This window comes from Ranitomeya imitator, chromosome 6 (genome assembly GCF_032444005.1).
Source record: "Ranitomeya imitator isolate aRanImi1 chromosome 6, aRanImi1.pri, whole genome shotgun sequence".
Lineage (NCBI taxonomy): Eukaryota > Metazoa > Chordata > Amphibia > Anura > Dendrobatidae > Ranitomeya > Ranitomeya imitator.
Genome location: NC_091287.1, coordinates 391046804 through 391072246, shown reverse-complemented (window position 1 = coordinate 391072246; position 25443 = coordinate 391046804). Strand labels below are relative to the sequence as shown.

At 46.8% G+C, this 25443-nt stretch overlaps 1 protein-coding gene across 1 annotated transcript in view; it reads left to right on the top strand.

Annotated features, from left to right (window-relative positions):
- Positions 1-25443, top strand: part of SMCHD1 (structural maintenance of chromosomes flexible hinge domain containing 1) — a 457067-nt gene that overhangs the window by 3945 nt on the left and 427679 nt on the right. Inside the window, exon 2 of the mRNA XM_069731150.1 lies at positions 15423-15498. Coding sequence (XP_069587251.1) covers positions 15423-15498 — 76 coding nt within the window. The remainder of the gene's footprint in view (positions 1-15422; positions 15499-25443) is intronic.

Sequence of the window (25443 nt, the reverse complement as noted above, 5' to 3'; positions counted from 1 at the left end):
ATGCAAAATTTGCTTTCATCAGAAAAAAGTACTTGGGACCACTTAGCAACAGTCCAGTGCTGCTTCTCTGTAGCCCATTTCGGCACCTGTAGCCTATTTCCTGCACACGCCTGTGCACGGTGGCTCTGGATGTTTCCACACCAGACTCAGTCCACTGCTTCCTCAGGTTCCCCAAGGTCTGGAATCGGTCCTTCTCCACAATCTTCCTCAGGGTCCGGTCTCCTCTTCTCGTTGTACAGCGTTTTCTGCCACATTGTTTCCTTCCAACAGACTTACCATTGAGGTGCCTTGATACAGCACTCTGGGAACAGCCTATTTGTTGAGAAATTTCTTTCTGGGTCTTACCCTCTTGCTTGAGGGTGTCAATGATGGCCTTCTTGACATCTGTCAGGTCGCTAGTCTTACCCATGATGGGGGTTTTGAGTAATGAACCAGGCAGGGAGTTTATAAAAGCCTCAGGTATCTTTTGCATGTGTTTAGAGTTAATTAGTTGATTCAGAAGATTAGGGTAATAGGTCGTTTAGAGAACCTTTTCTTGATATGCTAATTTATTGAGACAGGTTTTTTGGGTTATCAGGAGTTGTATGCCAAAATCATCAGTATTAAAACAATAAAAGACGTGACAAATTTCAGTTGGTGGATAATGAATCTATTATATATGAAAGTTTAATTGTAATCATTACATTATGGTAAATAATGAAATTTAACACTATATGCTAATTTTTTGAGAAGGACCTGTACATATAACTGCACAACATATTCTGGGTGTTGGATGGTTCCGTTACATTGCTCCCCTTTTCAGCGACACGATCGGCATACACAGTCTGATCCTTAACGGATCGGTTTGGGGATGACCGAAGTTTATGGGATTGGTACAAGTTCTGTTTGTCGACTTAGTCCATCGGCGTTACCGTTTTGTTTGCCGGGTTGGTAGTGGATGGTGAAGTACAGAGGTTGTAGGGCTAAACTCCACCGCAGCAATCTGGTGTTGTCTCCGGAGACCTGATTAAGCCAGACTAGGGGATTATGGTCCGTTAGGAGGGAAAACTGTCATCCATACAAATATGGTTGCAACTTTTTGAGTGCCCATACTACCGCCAGGCACTCCTTCTCGATGGCCGCATAGCTTACTTCACGGGGCAGTAGTTTCCGACTCGGGTAAGCTACCGGGTGTTCTTGGCCGTCCGGCCCGACTTGGCTCAGTACTGCCCCCAATCCAAACATAGAAGCGTCTGTGTGAACAAGGAAATGTTTAGTTGGATCGGGTGCGGCCAATACAGGGGTATTGGTGAGGGCGTCCTTTAGTTGGCGGAAGGCTTCCTCACACTCTGGGGTCCAGGTTACCTGGCGGGGTTGGTTCTTACGGGTCAGATCAGTGAGGGGCTTGGCTACGCTGCTGTAATTGGGAACGAATTTCCTGTAATACCCCGCTGTCCCTAGAAACGCCATGACCTGGCTTTTAGTACGTGGGGTGGGCCATTTGGCTATGGCCTCAATCTTGGCTGGTTCTGGTCGCGGTTTCCCACTTCCCACCCAATGCCCTAAATACTGAACCTCTGCTTTGCCCACGTGACACTTGTTTGGGTTCAGGGTGATTCCGGCCTGGTGGATCCTGTCCAATACTGTCTCTAGGTGATTTAGATGCTCTTCCCATGTCGCACTGTAGATGGCGATGTCGTCCAGGTAGGCACAAGCATAGTCCTGGAGACCATCCAGAAGCCGGTCAGCCAGCCTTTGGAAGGTCGCCGGGGCATCCTTCATCTCGAATGGCATAACTCGAAACTGGAATAAGCCGAACAGGGTGACAAATGCCGACTTGGGAATAGCGTCAGGACTAAGGGGAATCTGCCAGTAGCCTTTGCATAGATCGATGGTGGTCAAATACTTTGCCCCCGCCAGCCGGTCTAACAACTCATCCACACGCAGCATGGGATACGCATCCATCACAGTTTTCTCATTGAGCTTACGATAGTCTACACAAAACCGTGTAGTCCCCAAGAAGGATGGCACTAACACTACGGGGGATGCCCAGGGACTATCTGACTCTTCAATGACCCCTAAACGCAACATTTCTTGTATCTCTTGTCGCATCCCCTCTCGTACAGACTCAGGGACGCGGAAGGGGTTTTGTCACAGGGGGGTCTGATCCTGGGTCTCAACCTTGTGTTATGCCAGGCGAGTGTACCCTGGTCTCTCCGAAAACATCCTCTGTCGCGGCCTCAACAACTCCTCCGCCTGCTGTCTCTCCCGGGGGACTAGGTCTTCACCCAAGTGTACCTGGTCCCATGTTTTAGACTGGTAGGGCCCCTGCCATGCAGCTTGGAGCTTGTTCTGCCTAGTGGGCTCTAACACCAGCACCTTCTGTCCTATTTCCAAGGTGCGCTCTCTGGCTCTCCGATCGTACCATACGCGCTGCCGCCGCTGGGTCGCCTGCGTGTTCTCACTTACAGCCTGGGTCAGCTCCTGTAGGCGGTCCCGGAATTCCAGCACATAGGGTACAATAGGTACCCCTTCTATGAGGCCCTCTCCTTCCCAGTGTTCTAGCACTAAGTCTAGGGGTCCCCTTACCCGTCTCCCGTATACCAGCTCGAACGGGGAGAACCCCGTGGATACTTGGGGCACCTCCCGATAGGCAAACAGGAGATGTGGCAAGAATTTCTCCCAGTCCCTGTAGGTCCTGGTAAAAGTCCCAATGAGCTGTTTAATGTCCCATTAAAGCGTTCACACAACCCATTGGTTTGCGGGTGGTACGGGGTGCTTCTAATGGACTTTACGCCGCACAGCTTCCACAGTTGGTTGGTCACCTCTGCTGTAAACTGGGTACCCTGGTCCGAGATAATCTCCCGGGGAAATCCAACCCGTGAGAAAACCTGGAGCAGGACGGCCGCCACTGTCTCTGCCAGTATGTTAGGTAATGCAACCGCCTCTGGATACCGTGTGGCATAATCTACTACTGTCAATATATACCTTTTCCCTGACGGACTGGTTTTGGCTAACGGCCCTATCAGATCGACCGCTACTCGACTAAAGGTACCTTCACACATAACGATATTGTTAACGATATCGTTGCTATTTGTGACGTAGCAACGATATCGTTAATGAAATCGTTATGTGTGACAGCGACCAACGATCAGGCCCCTGCTGGGAGATCGTTGGTCGCTGAATAAAGTCCAGAACTTTATTTCGTCGCTGGACTCCCTGGAGACATCGCTGGATCGGCGTGTGTGACACCGATCCAGCGATGTCTTCACTGGTAACCAGGGTAAACATCGGGTAACTAAGCGCAGGGCCGCGCTTAGTAACCCGATGTTTACCCTGGTTACCATGCTAAAAGTAAAAAAAAACAAACACTAGATACTTACCTACAGCCGTCTGTCCTCCAGCGCTGTGCTCTGCACTCCTCCTGTACTGTCTGTGAGCCGGAAAGCAGAGCGGTGACGTCACCGCTCTGCTTTCCGGCTCCCAGACAGTACAGGAGGAGAGCAGAGAAGCAGAGCGCAGCGCTGGAGGACCGACGGCTGTAGGTAAGTATGTAGTGTTTTTTTTTTTTTACTTTTAGCATGGTAACCAGGGTAAACATCGGGTTACTAAGCGCGGCCCTGCGCTTAGTTACCCGATGTTTACCCTGGTTACCGGCATCGTTGGTCGCTGGAGGGCGGTCTGTGTGACAGCTCTCCAGCGACCAAACAGCGACGCTGCAGCGATCCGGATCGTTGTCGGTATCGCTGCAGCGTCGCTAAATGTGAAGGGGCCTTAAATGGTTCCTCCACAATGGGGAGGGGGCGTAATTTGGCCTTGCATCGATCCCCCCTCTTGCCAATGCGCTGGCAACTGTCACAGGTCTGGCAGTACTGAAGAACATCATAGGTTACCCCCGGCCAAAAGAAGTTTTGTGTCAGACGATGCCTGGTGCGACTGACGCCGAAGTGCCCGGCCAAGGGTATGTCATGAGATTCGCAGTAACTCCTGCCTATACTTCTTGGGAACTACCAGCTGTCGTTTTATAGTGGGGCTCGTCCCTGTGTGGTGCTGCTCTGTGATCCGGTAGAGGAGTCCCTGCTTCCATACAAAGTGTTCCCCTTCCACTACCCCTCTCCCCTCCTGTGCCTTCCCACAATATCCCTCCAATGAAGGATCCTCAAGTAACTCCCTCTTAAATTCATCTGGAGTGGCCCAAGAAATGTCTGGCTATGGGAATGCGTGTAGGGCTGGGATGTCTTACCTGGGCCTCTTCTGAGTGTGATTCCGCCTCCGCAGCTCGAGCTTGTCTCCAGGTGGTCACAGGATATGTCTTAGCCAGAGGGGCAACCGAGAATGCAGACAACATGTGCCCCAAGTCATTTCCCAGCAAGACGTCTGCAGGAAAATCCTCCATCCCTTCCACCCCTTGGTTAGTCGTAGCCCCCAATGCCGGGTCAGCTTCGCCTTGGTAGCAGTGTACAGCAGCCCGGCTAAAGGTAGCTGTTCCCGCCTTTGGCCACTGGGTATGCGAAGTCCGGTTGGGACATTGTCTTTGCAGGTGGCCCAGCTGCCGGCAGGTGTGCCATCGCGCCCCAGGGGGACTGTGGTAGGCCGGGTTTCTAGCTGGTCCCCCTACAATCTTCGGTGGTATGCGGCCCTCCAGGTCCATGGGCGGGCCCCTATTGACCATCTTTGATTCGGACAACTGCGGCCTCCTGGCATCATGATGTTCATCGGCCAGACGAGCGGCTTCCTCAAGAGTCGTTGGCTGCCTGTCTCGAAGCCATTCCTGTGTCTCGGGGGTTAGTCCATTAAAGAAACGTTCTAACAAGAAGAGCTGGAGGACGTCCTCAGTGGTTGCTTGTACCCACTGTAGCAGTGACGCCGTAATTTACAGGCCCATTCAGTGTGGGTATCGGTTACGCATTTTATAAGTCCACGGAACTTTTGGCAGTATGCCTCTGGTGTCAGCGCATACCGGGACAAGATCACTTCTTTGATCCGCTCATAGTCCATACAGTCCTCATCAGGTACCGTGCGATAGGCGTCCGCTGCCCGGCCTGTCAGCTTGATGGCCAGAATCAGAACCCGTTCCTCCGGCTTCACTTGATGAAGGGCACACTGCCGCTGAAAGTCCTGCAGAAAGCCATCAATGTCTTCCTCTGCCTCCCCCAACTGTCGGAAGGCATTATACTGGATCTTTTTGTGGCTTACTGTTGAAGGTACCTGGTCGAAGGTCAGAGCTCCCCCTGCTCGCTGACTCTCCGCTCTGCCATCTCCATCTTGGCCAGCTCCACTTTGGTCCGCTCTGCCATCTTTATCTTGGCTAGCTCTATCCTGGTCCGCTCGGCCATCTTTTCCTTCAGATCAGTACGCACATCAGCCATCACCTCTCGTATGATCTCTACTGCAGGGTTTGGGCCCTAGAACACCAGTCTGTTCTTTACCTCTTTCTGGAATTCAGGCTCCTCCACTTTCACATTGGGGGGCGCTGCACTGTCATGTTCCATGATGGCTGCTATCAAATCCGCTTTTGTTTTGTTGCTGGCAATCAACCCTCGGACTTCCACCAGATCTTTTAGTGTAGTCCTCTTTAACTTCTGGTAGTTGTTTTCCATTCATTCCTTTCCTCCTGTAGAAGGGGTATCATATCCCGCTGTCTGCCACCAGTGTAACGGGGTCTACCAAGCTGGGGTACCTCTTTCAGTACCACCCCGTGTTTCCGGAGGTCCACTCTGCTTTTGCTGCAGTCTGAATGGAAGACGCTGGCTGGAATTCCTTGATTACATGGGCGCATATAAAAGATCACTGCTTCTCCACGTATTTCCAGTCTGACAACTCTTTACTCACAGGACACAGAATATATAACACAGATACAGAGGGCAGGCCAAACATACATTACAATAGCCGCAGGTGGCCGGAGCCTGCCGATATTTACTGTGGGAATTACAAAGGTGGGGGGCGGACAAAAGGGGAATATCGTGTCCCCTCTGCCCAGTGGCGCAGCTTGTGGGCTGATGCATTAGGGACATTCATCTCACATAGAACCTATTATACATACATATAACTGCACAACATATTCTGGGTGCTGAGTGGTTCCGTAACACGTAACAGGGGTCATTTTACAGCCACTGTGGGAACGGCGCCGGCACAGGAGGTGAGTATAGGCTTTATTAATTTATCAGGGCTGAACATTGTGTTTAAGATGAGGTTGTCCTAGTGGGAGACAATCCCTTTAAACAGTGGACTCTTTATTAGCCCATGTGGCAACATTTCAGTATCATATCAGAGAAATGTCCTGTTATTGATCCGAAACGTTGCCAATTGGGCCAATAAAGAGTCCGACACTTTTATCACATTCAATCAGAATGCTGTGTGTATAAATATATATACACTGTATATAGACACACACACACACACACACACACACACACACACACACACACACACACACACACACACATTATATAAGTGAAACTGCGACTGAGGTATGTACAGTACGTTATATAGGTTATACCACTGTGTGTAATATACTGCGACCGCTGTGTATAGCCCATATAGGCCAGCCACAGTGTGTGTGTGTGTGTGTATATATAACACACATACTGTGGCTGGCCTATATGGGCTATACACAGCGGTCGCAGTATATTACACACAGTGGTATAACCTATATAACGTACATACCACAGTCAGTTTCCCCTATACAATGTATATAGACTGTTGTACATACATTATATAGGTGATACTGTGATTGCAGTGTAGTCGCAGTATATATATGCAGCAGTATCACCTATATCACGTATATACACATTAGTCAGTGTCACCCATATAATGAATATAGACTTCTGTATATACATTATATAGGTGATACGGTGATTATATAATACAGCAGTGTCCCCTATATATTGTACATGCAGCAGTCTATACACAGTATACAGGTCAAACTGCAAATGCGTATACGTAAAAAGATTTCATGCTGGTACTCACCTGAGATGGATGAGGAGGGTCCACTGTCCAGCCAGCATCGGAGGTGCTGAGGACTTGGAGCGGATGCCGGCCTGGGATCGGTGAGGAGAGCGCTGTTCAGAGTGAGGCTCAGGTGTCTGTGTGGCCTTTTCTCACTTCTGCACAGGCCCTGGTGTGCACACGCTCTCCTGTTTGCCCGCACTGACCAGGGCTGCAGACGCACGCCCAAGCATAAACGAGGGCCGCACTCAAAAAGGGCACTGAAATCACAGGGGGCACATAGCTGGGGGCCACAGGGGGAACAGAGATCACAGGGGGCACATAGCTGGGGGGCACAGAGATCACAGGAGGCACATAGCTGGGGGGCACAGAGATCACAGGGGGAACAGAGATCAAGGGGCACATAGCTGGGGGGCACAGGGATCACAGGGGGAACAGAGATCACAGGGGCACATAGCTGGGGGGCACAGATCATATTGGGGCACAGCGGGTGGCACAAAGATCATATTGGGGCACACAGCGGGGGGCACAAAGATATTGGTGCATACAGCGGGGGGGCACAACGATAATAATGGGGTACACAGCGTGGAGGCAGAAATCATATTGGGGCACTCAGTGGGGGGCACAGAGATCATATTGGGGTACACAGCGTGGGGAGCCGATATCATATTGGTGCATACAGCGGGGGGGGGGGGGGCACAGATCATATTGGTGCATACAGCGGGGGGGGGACACAGATCATATTGGTGCATACAGCGGGGGGGGCACAGAGATATTGGTGCATACAGCGGGGGGGGGGCACAGATCATATTGGTGCATACAGCGGGGGGGCACAGAGATCATATTGGTGCATACAGCGGGGGGCACAGAGATCATATTGGTGCATACAGCGGGGGGGCACAGAGATCACATTGGGGCACACAGCAAGGGGCACAGAGATCATTTTGGTGCACACAGCGGTGGGGCACAGAGATCATATTGGGGCACTCAGCGGGGGAGCACAGAGATCATATTGGTGCACACAGCGGTGGGGCACAGAGATCATATTGGGGCACTCAGCGGGGGGGCACAGAGATCATATTGGTGCACTCAGCGTGGGGCACAGAGATCATATTGGGGGCACTCAGCGTGGGCCACAAAGATCATAGTGGGGCAAAGAGATCATATTGGGGCACTCAGCGTGGGGGGCAGAGATCATATTGGGGGCACAGAGATCATATTGGGGCAAACAGTGGGGGGTGACACAGAGCTGAGGGGCACAGATCACCTGCAGAGAGGCACAGAGCTGCCAGCAAAGAGATTGCTCTGGTGGAGTCTGGACTCTGTCGGGCAGCAGCTCCTATTTCGGGAGTCGGGACAGGACAGAAGAGCATTGGGCGGTAACTCCGCCCACCCGGTAACCCCGCCGACCCGATGACATCATTCCTATGCTGCTGTGCAGGAGAGGCAGCGTTCTGTAGTGAACGCTGCTTACCCTGCACTCGGGGGTTAACGGGTCGGCACAATACAGCAGGCTGCCGCCGGAGAATTTCGGACCTAAAATGCCACCCACTGATTTAAAGGGCCGGCGGACAATTTTGTAGCTCAGTGCTTAGGGGCCCGACCAGTCTTTGATGGACTGGGTGGGCCCCTAAGCACTCCGGGCCCAGTCGCAGCAGCGACCCCTGCGACCGCTGTAGTTCCGCCCCTGTTTACTCCTCCATCCCCACCTCTGCCACCACGTTCCCCAGCTAAAAAGAGGAAAATGCAGGTCGTTGACTCTTCTGAATCAGATCTCTCTCATACCTCTGTCCGTTGGTTGAGAGGATCCGGTTTCACCCAAGACTGAGGTCAGGAAATACCTCTTCTCCTCAGATTATATTGAGGATCTGGTGTCAGCTGTTCGTAACACTATGGGACTAGAGGAGGAATCTGAACCCCAGTCCATCCAGGATCAAATATTTGGTGGGCTTAGATCGGAGAAAAGTTTGGGGTTCCCGGTAAACGCTAATATCTTTAGTATGATTGATCAGGAATGGGAACTACCAGTGAAGCGCCTCAGCACCCCTTCGGAAATGAAACATATATTTCCTCTGGAGGGTGAATTCGTTAAGTGGGACATTCTCAGGGTTGATGTTCAGGTGGCTAGAGTTGTCAAGAGAACCGTGCTCCCCTTTGAGGATTCTTCACAATTGAAGGATCCTATGGACAGAAAAATTGAGTGTCTCCTAAAAAAAAGTCATGGGAAACCTCTACATCCGTCCTGAAGGCCAACATCGCCTCCACTTGTGTAGCTAGGGCCCTCTCCCCGCTGGCTAGAAAAATTGGAAACCCATATCTCTCGGGGTACCTCAAGATGAGATGAGATGTTGGACTCGCTCCCTATTCTTCATAAGGCTACAGGATTCCTGGCGGACGCTTCTCTGGAATCTGTTAGAGTTGCCGCCAGGTCTCTAGTGCTTTCCAACTCTGCCAGAAGAGCTCTCTGGCTCAAAATGTGGAGCGGTGACATTACTTATAAAGCCAAACTGTGCCATACCCTTTAAAGGAGAATATGTTTTTGGTCCAGCCCTAGACGACATTCTTGACAAAGCTACTGACAAGAAAAAAGCACTCCTGGAGCAAAAAACCTCCTAGGAAACGTTTTTTTTCCAGCCTCACAGTCTCAGCCCTCTCAAGCGAGAGGTAAAGGCAAGACCGGCAGATGGAGCTATGCGAAGAGTAGAGGAAAAAATATTTTTGTCACACAACAGCAGCAGCAGCAGCAATTCCAACAGGACAAACAATGACTCCTACCCAGTGGGGGGGAAGACTCTCAAGTTATGCTGGTCAGTGGGAAAAATCACCAGTTCCCACTGGGTTCTCAATGTTATCAAGGAGGGCCCATTGATAGTTAATCTCTCCCCCCCCCCCTCAGGGTCTAAAGATCACTTCCCTTCCAACGTCAAAAGATCACAACTTATTGTTATTAGGTCTCAGGGATCTTGTAAAATCAAACGTGATCTCCCCAGTTCCACAATCGGAATGGGGGCTAGGGCATTATTCCCGATTTATTTCTCGTACCCAAACCTTCAGGAGACGTTCGTATCATTATAAATCTAAGGGTACCGTTACACTATACGATTTACTGACGATCACGACCAGCGATACGACCTGGCCGTGATCGTTGGTAAGTCGTTGTGTGGTCGCTGGAGAGCTGTCACACAGACAGCTCTCCAGCGACCAACGATGCCGAGGTCCCCGGGTAACCATGGTAAACATCGGGTTACTAAGCGCAGGGCCGCGCTTAGTAACCCGATGTTTACCCTGGTTACCAACGTAAAAAAACCAAACACTACATACTTACATTCCGGTGTCTGTCCCTTGCAGTCTGCTTCCCGCACTCACTGACTGCCGGCCGTAAAGTGAAAGCAGAGCAAAGCACAGCGTGCTGTGCTCTGCTTTCACTTTACGGCCGGCAGTCAGTCAGTGCGGGAAGCAGACGGCAAGGGACAGACACCGGAATGTAAGTATGTAGTGTTAGTTTTTTTTTACATTTACGATGGTAACCAGGATAAACATCGGGTTACTAAGCGCGGCCCAGCGCTTATTAACCCGATGTTTACCCTGGTTAGAAGCAAACGCATCGCTGGATCTGTGTCACACACACACACACCGATCCAGCGATGACAGCGGGAGATCCAGCGACGAAAGAATGTTCCAAACGATCTGCTACGACGTACGATTCTCAGCAGGGTCCCTGATCGCTGCTGCGTGTCAGACACAGCGATATCGTATGGATATCGCTGGAACGTCACGAATCGTACCATCGTAGCGATCAAAATGGCACTGTGTGACGGTACCCTAAGGGTCTGAATCAACATGTGAAATACCGCAAGTTCAAGATAGTCTGTAAGATCAGCCATTCCTCTGATAGAGCATCACTCCTTTATGGCAACCATTGACCTAAAAGATAAGTATTTTCACATTCCAATCCACCCGAGACACAGAAAATATCTCAGGTTTACAGTACAGGGGAGTCGTCAAGTGGAGCACTATCAGTTCGTAGTCCTTCCTTTTGGCATTTCATCAGCGCCGAGAGTCTTTTCCAAGATAATGGCAGAGGTAGTGTCATTTATCCGGAGTCAAGGTGTCTGTATAGTGCCCTATCTGGACGACCTCCTGATAGTAGCTCCCACTGAGATGATCCTGATATCCAACGTGTCAACCACTTTAGAGATATTGAGGTCTCTGGGTTGGATTCCAAATCTAAAAAAATCCCAGCTTCAACCCTCCAAAACCAGAAAATTTTGGGGAGTACTCCTGGATTCTTCAAAACAGATGTCCTCTCTTCCAGATGATCACAGGCTACCATTAGTAGCAAAGGTCACAAAATTCAGAGAGATGAGATCTCCTACACTCCGAGAGACAATGTCGCTCTTCGGCTCCATGACAGCCTGTATACAGTCGGTGGCCTGGGCTCAAGCCTACTCAAGAATCCTTCAAGCTCACATTCTAGACAATTGGGACGGTTGTCCTGGTACCTTGAGCAAAAGGATTCACACACCAGGTCGAGTGAAAGTATCATTGACATGGTGGATGAATTCCAAAAACCTCCTCAAAGGTGTAAGCTGGATTCAAGTTCCGCTAACCACAATTAAGTCAGATGCCAGCAGGAGGGGCTGGGGATCCATGATAAACCATGTTCCTTTTTAAGGTCTTTGGGACCAGTCGATCAGAGGGAAATCCTAAAATTTTAGAGAACTCAAAGCCGTGGAAGAAGCTCTTTTAGCAGCACGTTGTCAGTTTTCTGGACAACACATTCATATACTGTATATTCAGACAACATGACCACGGTGGCTCATATCAAACACCAAGGCAGTACAAAATTCAACAGCCTAAAGAAGATTTCCGCTCGAATATTCTGTTGGCCCGAAAAACACCTACTGTCCCTGACGGCAGTTCACTTGAAAAATAATCTGCCTGAACATTGGCAGAACCTAAGTTGCCAGGACATTTCCCCGGGCGAATGGAGCCTGGACTATCAAACTTTCAAGGTGCTGGTACACAGGTGGGGTCTTCCAGAAGTCGACCTTTTTGCCTCTCACCAAAGCGCAAAAATCGAAACCTTCTTCTCCTTGAACCCAAGAAGCAATCCCAGAGGAGTGGATGCCTTAGTCCAGAGTTGGGATTTTCACCTCGCTTACGCGTTTCCACCAACTCCAATTCTTGCAAAGGTTCTACGGAAGATTTGAGTAGAATGGACCCCGACTATATTGATAACCCCGAAATAACAGAAAAAAGACTGGCACATCCAAACTAGTGTGAATAGGTGCATACCAGGAGCAGCTACCTCCATATATAATATACAAAAAAGGTTGAACTCTATCGTGCCACAACACGTCAAATATGAAATACATGAAATATGAATAGCAAAAGTGCTTCTTGAACATTAGGAAAAAATTTTTTTGAGACGCCTAGCACAGAATTTGGCCAAATAGGTACCTGACCTCCCTGTCCAAATGTGAACACTTACTGAAGGGTAATGTCTGCATGCTTGGGTGAATATGGACACCTCTCTCAGCAAAGCCTACATATGGGTTGGCCGGAACCAAGTGTGAATAGATGTAATTAAAAACCAAATGGTGAAGGGAGGAGTGTTCAGTCAATAAGCTAACATAGAAATGACAGAAAAAAGACTGGCACATCCAAACTAGTGCACCTATTCACACCATATGCAGGCTTTGCTGAGAGAGGTGTCCATATTCATCCAAGCATGCAGACATTAGCCTTCGGTAAGTGTTCACATTTGGACAGGGAGGTCAGGTACCCATCAGTTTTTTAATGAGACCACCGTGACGATGGTTGATGGGCTCACACTATTTGGCCAAATTCTGTGCTAAGCGTCTCAAAATTTTTTTTCCCTAATGTTCAAAAAGCAATTTTGCTATTCATATTTCATGTATTTCATATTTGATGTGTTTTGGCACGATAGAGTGCAACCTTTTTTGTGTATTATATTGATAACCCCATTATGACCCAAAAGAAGTTGGTTCAATCTGATCATCCTGCTACAGGTGGACGGGCCAGTAATGTTACCAGTAAGAGACAACCTCCTCTCTCAAGGACCCATTCTCCACTCAGACCCTCAGAGATGGAACTTAGCGGCGTGGTTACTGAAGCCCAGGGGTTACTGAAAGCAAAGGGGTTATCAAACCCAGTTACAGCTACACTGTAAAGATCCAGGAAACCAGTAACAAACGCCATCTACAATAAGGTCTGGAAAAAGTTTTCATCCTTTTGTCTAGCCAACCTTTCAGACCCTCTCAAACCAAATATATCTCGAATTCTAGATTTCTTACAAAAAGACTTAAAGATCGGTCTTAAGGTACCTTCACACTAAACGATATCGCTAGCGATCCGTGACGTTGCAGCGTCCTGGCTAGCGATATCGTTTAGTTTGACACGCAGCAGCGATCAGAATCCTGCTGTGATGTTGTTGGTCGGGGCTAGAGGGCCAGCACTTTCTTTCGTCGCTGGCTCTCCCGCTGACATCGCTGAATCGGCGTGTGTGACACCGGTTCAGCGATGTCTTCGCTGGTAACCAGGGTAAACATCGGGTTACTAAGCGCAGGGCCGCGCTTAGTAACCCGATGTTTACCCTGGATACCATCGTAAACGTAAAAAAAACAAACGCTTCATACTTACCTTCTGCTGTCTGTCCCCTGGCGCTGTGCTTTCCTGCACTCACTGTGAGCACAGCGGCCGGAAAGCAGAGCGGTGACGTCACCGTTTTTTCACTTTTACGCTGGTAACCAGGGTAAACATCGGGTTACTAAGCGCGGCCCTGCGCTTAGTAACCCGATGTTTACCCTGGTTACCGGCATCGTTGGTCGCTGGAGAGCTGTCTGTGTGACAGCTCTCCAGCGACCAAACAGCGACGCTGCAGCGATCCGGATCGCTGCAGCGTCGTTTAGTGTGAAGGTACCTTTAGACCCAGTACTCTGAAGGTCCAGGTCTCTGCACTCAGCTCTGTCTTAGACCAAGATCTGGCAAGTCATCGCTGGATCAAAAGATTTATGACCTCAGCAGTCAGAATGAACCCTAAAAATCAGATTATAGTTCCTCCATGGGATCTCAACGTGGTACTCCAGGGGCTTACAGGTCCGCCCTTTGAACCTTTGTCTTCCTGTTCTCCCCAAAACTTTGTATATAAAGCGGTCTTTTTGGTAGCCATAACTACGGCTAGGAGAGTGGGTGAACTACAAGCCTTATCAATAAGAGAACCTTCTCTATTGATTAGGGAAGATTCAATAGTGCTTTGTCTTGATCCATCATTTCTTCCGAAAGTAGTCTCTGAATTCCACCGTTCCCAATAGATCATACTACCATCTTTTTGCCATGAACCTGCAAATTCGGAAGAGAGGAAATTCAACACTCTCGATGTGCAGCGCATTGTTTTACACTACCTAGATCAAACCTGCTCTTACAGAATCGATTACAACCTTTTTGTCCACCTTTCAGGACAAAATAAAGGGAAAAAGGTGGCTAAGAGTACCTTTGCTAACTGAATTAAATAAGCTATAACACAAGCATATCTTGCTCAGAATAAGCTACCTCCAGTGGGGATCAAGGCTCACTCAACCAGATCCACATCAGTTTCCTGGGCAGAAAAAGCAGGCGCATCTCCAGAGCAGATCTGCAGGGCAGCAACATGGTCCTCACTTCATACCTTTTCCAAACATTATAGATTGGATGTATTATCCAATAGGGACTTAATCTTCGGCCGTAAAGTTCTCCAGGCCGCTGTCCCTCCCTAGTGCCAAATTAGTTGGTATTCCTATTCCTCTATATGCCGTCGTGGAAGGTGACTAGAGAAAATAGAATTACCGGTAATTCGGTTTCTAGGAACCTTCGATGATGGCGCTATTTCCCCCCCCCCCCCCACCCTTATATATATTCCTGGATTAAATCTGGGATTCAGAAGGTAAACCGGTGCTATGGTCTCAGTTGTAAGTCACTGGCAAGTGGGAGGTCTTTTTAACCTCTCCGTGTTTCTTGTTCCCCATTAGGGCAAAGAGACAACCTCCATATGCCGTCGTGGAAGGTTCCTAGAAGCCGAATTACCGGCAAGTCTAATTCTATTTTTTTTTTTTTTTTTTAAACTGTTCCGCTTGACCCGCAGACCCGAACATCCCGGAGTCTGCCCATCCCCACTTACAAGCTAAGCTATAAAAGAAAAAAATAACAACTTATAAGCACTGAGTACATTCTGCTATCTAGCAGCTGGGGTCAGTCTCAAAGACATAGAAATAAAGTGTTAATGGGTTAAAAATAGCTGAAAAAAACAAATGTTTCTTGTATTTACAAGAACTATCTAACAATACCCATTTATGAAGATGAGAATAACACTTTAAGGGCAAATTGAGGAAAACATTATTTTGATCATCATCTGTGACCAGGAATCCTGGTACTGCTTTAGTTTAGAACAGTTTAATTAGTTTGTATTATGCTTTATTTTTTGTTTTCTTTACTAGACGTTTGTCATCGGACCAAGTGAAGACTTTGTTGTGTCAACAACAAATAGAAAACGGGTGACAGACCATAATTTTAGTAAGTATTGATTTGCACTTTGCAACATTGAAATGTGAGGATAGATAAAGGAACAGGAAACGTATTTCATGCAGAGGCTAGATGCAAATGGCACTAGAAAGACCACATTGACTATGAAAACCTTCTGGTGTCTATTACAGTGTTGGTTCCTAGAATGAAACAGAAATGTATTGCAAAACCAGATGTAAACAAAGCTTAAAGAGAACCTGTCACATCCTTTATTGCTATTAACCCCTTAGTGACAGAGCCAATTTGGTACTTAATGACCGAGCCAATTTTTACAATTCTGACCACTGTCACTTTATGAGGTTATAACTCTGGAACGCTTCAACGGATCCCGGTGATTCTGAGACTGTTTTTTCGTGACATATTGTACTTCATGTTAGTGGTAACATTTCTTCGATATTAGTTGTGATTATTTATGAGAAAAACAGAAATATGGCGCAAATTTTTAAAATTTTGCAATTTTCAAACTTTGTATTTTTATGCCCTCAAATCAGAGAGATATGTCACGAAAAATAGTTAATAAATAACATTTCCCACATGTCTACTTTACATCAGCACAATTTTGGAAACAAAATTTTTTTTTTGTTAGGGAGTTATAAGGGTTAAAAGTTGACCAGCAATTTCTCATTTTTACAACACCATTTTTTTTTAGGGCCCACGTCACATTTGAAGTCATTTCGAGGGGTCTATATGATAGAAAATAACGAAGTGTGACACCATTCTAAAAACTACACCCCTCAACGTCCTCAAAACCACATTCAAGAAGTTTATTAACCCTTTACGTGCTTCATAGGAACTGAAACAATGTGGAAGGAAAAAATGAACATTTAACTTTTTTTTGCAAACATTTTAATTCAGAACCATTTTGTTTTATTTTCACAAACAGAAATGTAACCATAAATTTTGTTATGCATTTTCTCCTGAATACGCCAATACCCCATATGTGGGGGTAAACCACTTTTTGGGCACACCGCAGAACTTGGAAGTGAAGGAGCGCCGTTTGACTTTTTCAATGCAAAATTGGCTGGAATTGAGATCGGACGCCATGTCACGTTTAGAGAGCCCCTGATGTGCCTAAACAGTGGAAACCCCCCACAAGTGACACCATTTTGGAAACTAGACCCCTTAACCCCTTTACCCCCAAGGGTGGTTTGCACGTTATGGACCGGGCCAATTTTTACAATTCTGACCACTGTCCCTTTATGAGGTTATAACTCTGGAACGCTTCAACGGATCCCGGTGATTCTGACATTGTTTTCTCGTGACATATTGTACTTCATGATAGTGGTAAAATTTCTTTGATATTACTTGCGATTATTTGTGAAAAAAACGGAAATATTGCGAAAATTTTGAAAATTTTGCAATTTTCCAACTTTGAATTTTTATGCAATTAAATCACAGAGATATGTCACACAAAATACTTAATAAGTAACATTTCCCACATGTCTACTTTACATCAGCACAATTTTGGAACCAAAATTTTTTTTTGTTAGGGAGTTATAAGGGTTAAAAGTTGACAAGCAATTTCTCATTTTTACAACACCATTTTATTTTAGGGGCCACATCTCATTTGAAGTCATTTTGAGGGGTCTATATGATAGAAAATACCCAAGTGTGACACCATTCTAAAAACTGCACCCCTCAAGGTTCTCAAAACCACATTCAAGAAGTTTATTAACCCTTCAGGTGTTTCACAGGAATTTTTGGAATGTTTAAATAAAAATTAACATTTTACTTTTTTTCACAAAAAATTTACTTCAGCTCCAATTTGTTTTATTTTGCCAAGAGTTACAGGAGAAAATGGACCCCAAACCTTGTTGTACAATTTGTCCTGAGTACGCTGATACCACATAAGTGGAGGTAAACCACTGTTTGGGCGCATGACAGAGCTTGGAAGCGAAGGAGCGCCATTTGACTTTTTAATGCAAAATTGACTGGATTTGAGATGGGACGCCATGTTGCGTTTGGAGAGCCACTGATGTGCCTAAACATTGAAACCCCCCACAAGTGACACCATTTTGGAAAGTAGACCCCCTAAGGAACTTATCTAGAGGTGTGGTGAGCACTTTGACCCACCAAGTGCTTCACAGAAGTTTATAATGCAGAACCGTAAAAATAAAAAATATTTTAAAAAAAAAAAAATGATCTTTTCGCCCCCAATTTTTTATTTTCCCAATGGTAAGAGAAGAAATTGGAACCAAAAAGTTGTTGTACAATTTGTCCTCAGTCCGCTGATACCCCATATGTGGGGGTAAACCACTGTTTGGGCGCATGGGAGACCTCGGAAGGGAAGGAGTGCCGTTTGACTTTTCAATGCAAAATTCACAGGAATTGAGATGAGACGCCATGTTGCGTTTGGAGAGCCACTGATGTGCCTAAACATTGAAACCCCCCACAAGTGACACCATTTTGGAAAGTAGACCCCCTAAGGAACTTATCTAGATGTGTTGTGAGCACTTTGACCCACCAAGAGCTTCACAGAAGTTTATAATGCAGAGCCGTAAAAATAAAACAAATTTTTTTTCCCACAAATATTATTTTTTAGCCCCCAGTTTTGTATTTTCCCGAGGGGAACAGGAGAAATTGAACCCCAAAATTTGTTGTGCAATTTGTCCTGAGTGCGCTGATACCCCATATGTGGGGGGAACCACCGTTTGGGCGCAAGGGAAGGCTCGGAAGGGAAGGAGCGCCATTTGAAATACAGACTTAGATGGAATGGTCTGCAGGCGTCACATTGCGTTTGCAGAGCCCCTAATGTACCTAAACAATAGAAACCCCCCACAAGTGACCCCATATTGGAAACTAGACCCCCCAAGGAACTTATCTAGATGTGTTGTGAGAACTTTGAGCCCCCAAGTGTTTCACTACAGTTTCTAACGCAGAGCCGTGAAAATAAAAAGAAACATTCCCCCCAAAATTATTTTTTAGCCCCCAGTTTTGTATTTTCCCAAGGGTAACAGGAGAACTTGGACCCTAAAAGTTGTTGTCCTATTTGTCCTGAGTACGCTGATACCCCATGTATTGGGGTAAACTCCTGTTTGGGCACACGGGAGACCTCGGAAGGGAAGGAGCACTGTTTTACTTTTTCAACGCAGAATTGGCTGGAATTGAGATCGGACGCCATGTTGCGTTTGGAGAGCCCCTGATGTGTCTAAACAGTGGAAACCCCCCAATTATAACTGAAACCCTAATCCAAACACACCCCTAACCCTAATCCCAACCCTATTCCCAACCGCAAATGTAATCCAAACCCTAACTTTAGCCCCAACCCTAACTGTAGCCTTAACCCTAACTGTAGCCTTAACCCTAACTGTAGCCTTAACCCTAACTGTAGCCTTAACCCTAACTGTAGCCTTAACCCTAACTGTAGCCTTAACCCTAACTGTAGCCTTAACCCTGACTGTAGCCTTAACCCTGACTGTAGCCTTAACCCTGACTGTAGCCTTAACCCTGACTGTAGCCTTAACCCTGACTGTAGCCTTAACCCTGACTGTAGCCTTAACCCTGACTGTAGCCTTAACCCTGACTGTAGCCTTAACCCTGACTGTAGCCTTAACCCTGACTGTAGCCTTAACCCTGACTGTAGCCTTAACCCTGACTGTAGCCTTAACCCTGACTGTAGCCTTAACCCTGACTGTAGCCTTAACCCTGACTGTAGCCTTAACCCTGACTGTAGCCTTAACCCTGACTGTAGCCTTAACCCTGACTGTAGCCTTAACCCTGACTGTAGCCTTAACCCTGACTGTAGCCTTAACCCTGACTGTAGCCTTAACCCTGACTGTAGCCTTAACCCTGACTGTAGCCTTAACCCTGACTGTAGCCTTAACCCTGACTGTAGCCTTAACCCTGACTGTAGCCTTAACCCTGACTGTAGCCTTAACCCTGACTGTAGCCTTAACCCTGACTGTAGCCTTAACCCTGACTGTAGCCTTAACCCTGACTGTAGCCTTAACCCTGACTGTAGCCTTAACCCTGACTGTAGCCTTAACCCTGACTGTAGCCTTAACCCTGACTGTAGCCTTAACCCTGACTGTAGCCTTAACCCTGACTGTAGCCTTAACCCTGACTGTAGCCTTAACCCTGACTGTAGCCTTGAAATAAATACACTCACTGAAAGACGCTTTCTATTGCAAAAAATATTTTTTGCGTTACCACATTTTGAGAGCTATAATTTTTCCATATTTGAGTCCACAGAGTCATGTGAGGTCTTGTTTTTGCGGGACGAGTTGACGTTTTTATTGGTAACACTTTCGGGCACGTGACATTTTTTGATCGCCTTTTATTCTGGTTTTTGTGAGGCAGAATTACCAAAAACCAGCTATTCATGAATTTCTTTTGGGGGAGGCGTTTATACCGTTCCGCATTTGGTAAAATTGATAAAGCCGTTTTATTCTTCGGGTCAGTACGATTACAGCGACACCTCATTTATATCATTTTTTAATGTTTTGGCGCTTTTATACGATAAAAACTATTTTATAGAAAAAATAATTATTTTTGCATCGCTTTATTCTGAGGACTATAACTTTTTTATTTTTTTGCTGATGTTGCTGTATGGCGGCTCATTTTTTGCGGGACAAGATGACGCTTTCAGCGGTACCCTGGTTATTTATATCTGTCTTTTTGATCGCGTGTTATTCCACTTTTTGTTCGGCGGTATGATAATAAAGCGTTGTTTTTTGCCTCGTTTTTTTTTTTTTTCTTACGGTGTTTACTGAAGGGGTTAACTAGTGGGCCAGTTTTATAGGTCGGGTCGTTACGGACGCGGCGATACTAAATATGTGTACTTTTATTGTTTTTTTTTTTTTATTTAGATAAAGAAATGTATTTATGGGAATAATATTTTTTTTTTTTTTTTCATTATTTAGGATTTTTTTTTTTTTTTACACACTTGTAAAAAATTTTTTTTTTACTTTGTCCCAGAGGGGGACAATACAGATCGGTGATCTGCCAGTTTGCACAGCACTCTGACAGATCACCGATCTGTCTCAGAGCACTGCAGCGTTACCAAGTGCCTGCTCTGAGCAGGCACTTGGTAAGCCACCTCCCTCCCTGCAGGACCCGGATCCGCGGCCATATTGGATCCGGGACTTGATGCAGGGAGGGAGGTAGGAGACCCCCGGAGCAACGCGATCACATCGCGTTGCTGCGGGGGTCTCAGGGAAGCCCGCAGGGAGCCCCCTCCCTGCGCGATGCTTCCCTGCACCGCCGGCACAACGCGATCATGTTTGATCGCGGTGTGCCGGGGGTTAATGTGTCGGGGGCGGTCCGTGACCGCTCCTGGCACATAGTGCCGGATGTCAGCTGCGATAAGCAGCTGACACCCGGCCGCGATCAGCCGCGCTCCCCCCGTGAGCGCGGCCGATCGGCTATGACGTACTATTCCGTCCTTGGGAAGTAAAGCCCACCCCACATGGATGGGATAGTACGTCTAATGGCAGAAAGGGGTTAAGGAACTTATCTAGATGTGTGGTGAGCACTTTGAACCCCCATGTGCTTCACAGAAGTTTATAACGTTGAGCCGTGAAAATAAAAAAAATTTTTTTTCCACAAAAAAGATTTTTTTAGCCCCCAAGTTTTTATTTTCACAAGGGTAACAGGAGAAATTGGACCCAAAAGTTGTTGTCCAATTTATCCCGAGTACGCTGATGCCCCATATGTGGGGGTAACCCACTGTTTGGGCGCACGGCAGAGCTCAGAATGGAGGGAGCACCATTTGACTTTTTGAGCGCAAAATTGGCTGTCGTGTTTGGAGACCCCCTGATGTACCTAAACAGTGGAAACCCCCCAATTCTAGCTCCAACCCTAACCCCAACACATCCCTAACCCTAATCCCAACCCGATCCATAATCCTAATCACTAACCCTAACGATAATCACAACCCTTACCCCAAAACAACCCTAATGTCAACCCTAACCATAACACTAATCAAAACCCTAAATCCAACACACCCCTAATCCTAATCTCAACCCTAACCTCAAACCTAACCCTAATCCCAATACACCCCTAATCACAACCCTAACCTTAACCCTAATCCCAAACCTAACCCTAATCCCAAGCGTAACCCTAATGCCAACCCTAATACCAACCCTAATCCAAACCCTAACCCTAATCCCAACTCTAACCCTAACTTTAGCCGCAACCCTAACCCTAGCCCTAACTTTAGCTCCACCCCTAACCCTAGCCCTAACTTTAGCCCAAACCCTAACCCTAGCTCTAAGGCTACTTTCACACTTGCGTTTGGCATCCGTTGCTATCCGTCGTTTTGGACAAAAAACGGATCCTGCAAATGTGCCCGCAGGATGCGTTTTTTGCCCATAGACTTGTATTGCCGACAGATTGCGATGGATGGCCACACGTCGCGTCCGTCGTGCACTGGATCAGTTGTGTTTTGGCGGACCGTCGGCACAAAAAAATGTTCAATGTAACGTTTTTTTGTACGTCGCGTCCGCCATTTCTGACCGCGCATGCGTGGCCGTAACTCCGCCCCCTCCTCCCCAGGACATAGATTGGGCAGCGGATGCGTTGAAAAACTACATCCGCTGCCCACGTTGTGCACAATTTTCACAACATTGCGACGGCCCCGTACCGACGTAAGTTTGAAAGAACCCTAACCCTAAATTTAGCCCCAACCCCAACCCTAAATTTAGCCCTAACCCTAATTTTAGCCCCAACTGCTCTTCTCTTGTCGGCCGGCAGATGGCGATAGATGGCGGGCGCACTGCGCATGCACCCGCCATTTTCTTTTCCCCTGAAGACGCCGGCGGCCAGGAGGAGCAGCAGGAGGACCCAGGGACACCAGTGAGTATAATGGGGTCCCCAAATCCTCCTATTTCTCTGTCCTCTGATGTGTGATCACATCAGAGGACAGAGAATTACACTTTGCTTTTTTTTTTTTTGCGGTCGCCGGTAAACAGTTAATTACCGGCGATCGCAAAACAGGGGTCGGTAAAACCGACCCCGATCATGTTCTTTGGGGTCTCGGCTACCCCCGGCAGCCGAGACCCCAAAGATGCTCCCGGTGCCGGCCGGCGGGCGCACTGCGCATGCGCCCGCCATTTTTTTGCCGGAAAAAGATGGCGGCGCCCATCAGGAGCCACGAGGAGCACCGGGGGAGACAGTAAGTATCAGGGGGCTATTGGGGACCCCATTTCTCTGTCCTCTGATGTGCGATCACATCGGAGGACAGAGAAATTAAAAGGGAAATAGCGTTGTTTTATTTTTTTCTGCGATCACTGGTAAACGGTTAATTACCGACGATCGCAAAAGCGGGGTCGGTAAAAAACCCCCCGAATCATGTTCTCTGGTGTCTCGGCTACCCCCGGCAGCCGAGACCCCGGAGAAAATCCGACTCTGGGGGGGCGCTATTTACTTTTTCCACAGCGCCGTTAAGCTGTGGTTTAAGTACCCTTAACGGCCGCCGTTAAAAGGCGTATCGGCGGTCGTTAAGGGGTTAAATTATGTCTTCGTCTCATGCAAATAATCAAAAAACAATAAACCAACATATAATACTATCCTGTCCAACGTAGTACACTCAATACTGAGTGTTAAACAGCGATCTCGCGTGTAGAACAGTCACATCGGGAGTGACCGATCTACCCGGCTGCCGGCTAATGTTTATATAATCCTTTTCTTTCTTGGTATCCATAAATTCCTAAAAAAAAAAAAATCAGTTTGAGAATGGCGCTGGTGGCGTCATCTTGCTAGAGGGGAAAAAATGGTCTCCACTAAGATGGCGCCGCCTGCGCACTAGTGGCTATTGGCAATCATGCTGTAGCTCAGGCGTCACTGCTGATTCTTGCATGCAGAAGGGGATTTTTTTCCCTTCAAGATATATACATATTCATTATGTAAACTAGGGTACAGGTCACTGAGGGATCAGTGACCTGCCAGCAGTCCTTATTATGATTAGCTAAGCAGAGCACCACTGTAAGGGTACCGTCACACAGTGCCATTTCGATCGCTACGACGGTACGATTCGTGACGTTCCAGCGATATCGTTACGATATCGCTGTGTCTGACACGCAGCAGCGATCAGGGATCCTGCTGAGAATCGTACGTCGTAGCAGATCGTTTGGAACTTTCTTTCGTCGCTGGATCTCCCGCTGTCATCGCTAGATCGGTGTGTGTGACACCGATCTAGCGACGCGTTCGCTTGTAACCAGGGTAAAAATCGGGTTACTAAGCGCAGGGCCGCGCTTAGTAACCCGATGTTTACCCTGGTTACCAGCGTAAATGTAAAAAAAAAAAAAAACAGCACATACTTACATTCCGGTGTCTGTCAGGTCCCCTGGCGTCTGCTTCCCGCACTCACTGACTGCCGGCCGTAAAGTGAAAGCAGAGCAGAGCGGTGACGTCACCGCTGTGCTGTGCTTTCACTTTACGGCCGGCAGTCAGTTAGTGCGGGAAGCAGACGGCAAGGGACAGACACCGGAATGTAAGTATGTACTGTTTGGTTTTTTTTACGCTGGTAACCAGGGTAAACATCGGGTTACTAAGTGCGGTCCTGCGCTTAGTAACCCGATGTTTACCCTGGTTACCCGGGGACCTCGGCATCGTTGGTCGCTGGAGAGCTGTCTGTGTGACAGCTCCCCAGCGACCACACTACAATTTACCTACGATCACGGCCAGGTCGTATCGCTGGTCGTGATCGTAGGTAAATCGTATAGTGTGACGGTACCCTAAGACCCCTACCTATAGGCCTGCCCTGAAGCACGAGCATATCATTATCAAAACTGATAATAAAGATTAACCCCTTAACCTTAGAGCTTTTTTTGGTTTTGCGTTTTAGTTTTTCGCTCTTCTCCTTCCCAGAGCAATAACTTTATTTTTTCCGTCAATATGGGCATGTGAGGGCTTATTTTTTGTGGGAAGAGTTGTACGTTTGAATGACACCATTGGTTTTACCATCTTGTGTACTAGAAAACAGGAAAAAATTCCAAGTGTAGTGAAACTGGAAAAAAAAGTGCAATTTCACATTTGTTTTTTGCCATTATGGTTCTCCAGGTCATTACGAGTTCATAGACACCAAATATGTCTAGGTTGTTTTTTTTTTATCTAAGTGAGGAAAATAAATTCCAATCTTTGCTTTAAAAAAACAAACAAAAAAAACATTATTTTCCGTTACCCATAGCATCTCCATTTTTGTGATCTGGGGTTGGGTTAGGGCTTATTTTTTGCGTGCCGAGCTGACATTTTTAATGATACCATTTTGGGCAAGATGCATTCCTTTGATTGCCCATTATTGCATTTTAATGCAATGTCGTGGCGACCCAAAAAATGTTGTTCTGGCGTTTTGACTTTTTTTTTTTTCTTTGCTGTGCCATTTAGGAATCAGGTTAATCCTTTTTATATTGATAGACTGGGCGATTCTGATTGCGGTGATACCAAATATGTGTAGGTTTGATTTTTTTTTTTTGTTTTATTTTGAATGGAGCGAAAGGGGGTGATTTAAATATATATATATATATATATATATATATATATATATATATATATATATATATATATATATATATACATACAGTGGGGCAAAAAAGTATTTAGTCAGTCAGCAATAGTGCAAGTTCCACCACTTAAAAAGATGAGAGGCGTCTGTAATTTACATCATAGGTAGACCTCAACTATGGGAGACAAACTGAGAAAAAAAAATCCAGAAAATCATTGTCTGTTTTTTTAACATTTTATTTGCATATTATGGTGGAAAATAAGTATTTGGTCAGAAACAAAATTTCATCTCAATACTTTGTACTATATCCTTTGTTGGGAATGACAGAGGTCAAACGTTTTCTGTAAGTCTTCACAAGGTTGCCACACACTGTTGTTGGTATGTTGGCCCATTCCTCCATGCAGATCTCCTCTAGAGCAGTGATGTTTTTGGCTTTTCGCTTGGCAACACGGACTTTCAACTCCCTCCAAAGGTTTTCTATAGGGTTGAGATCT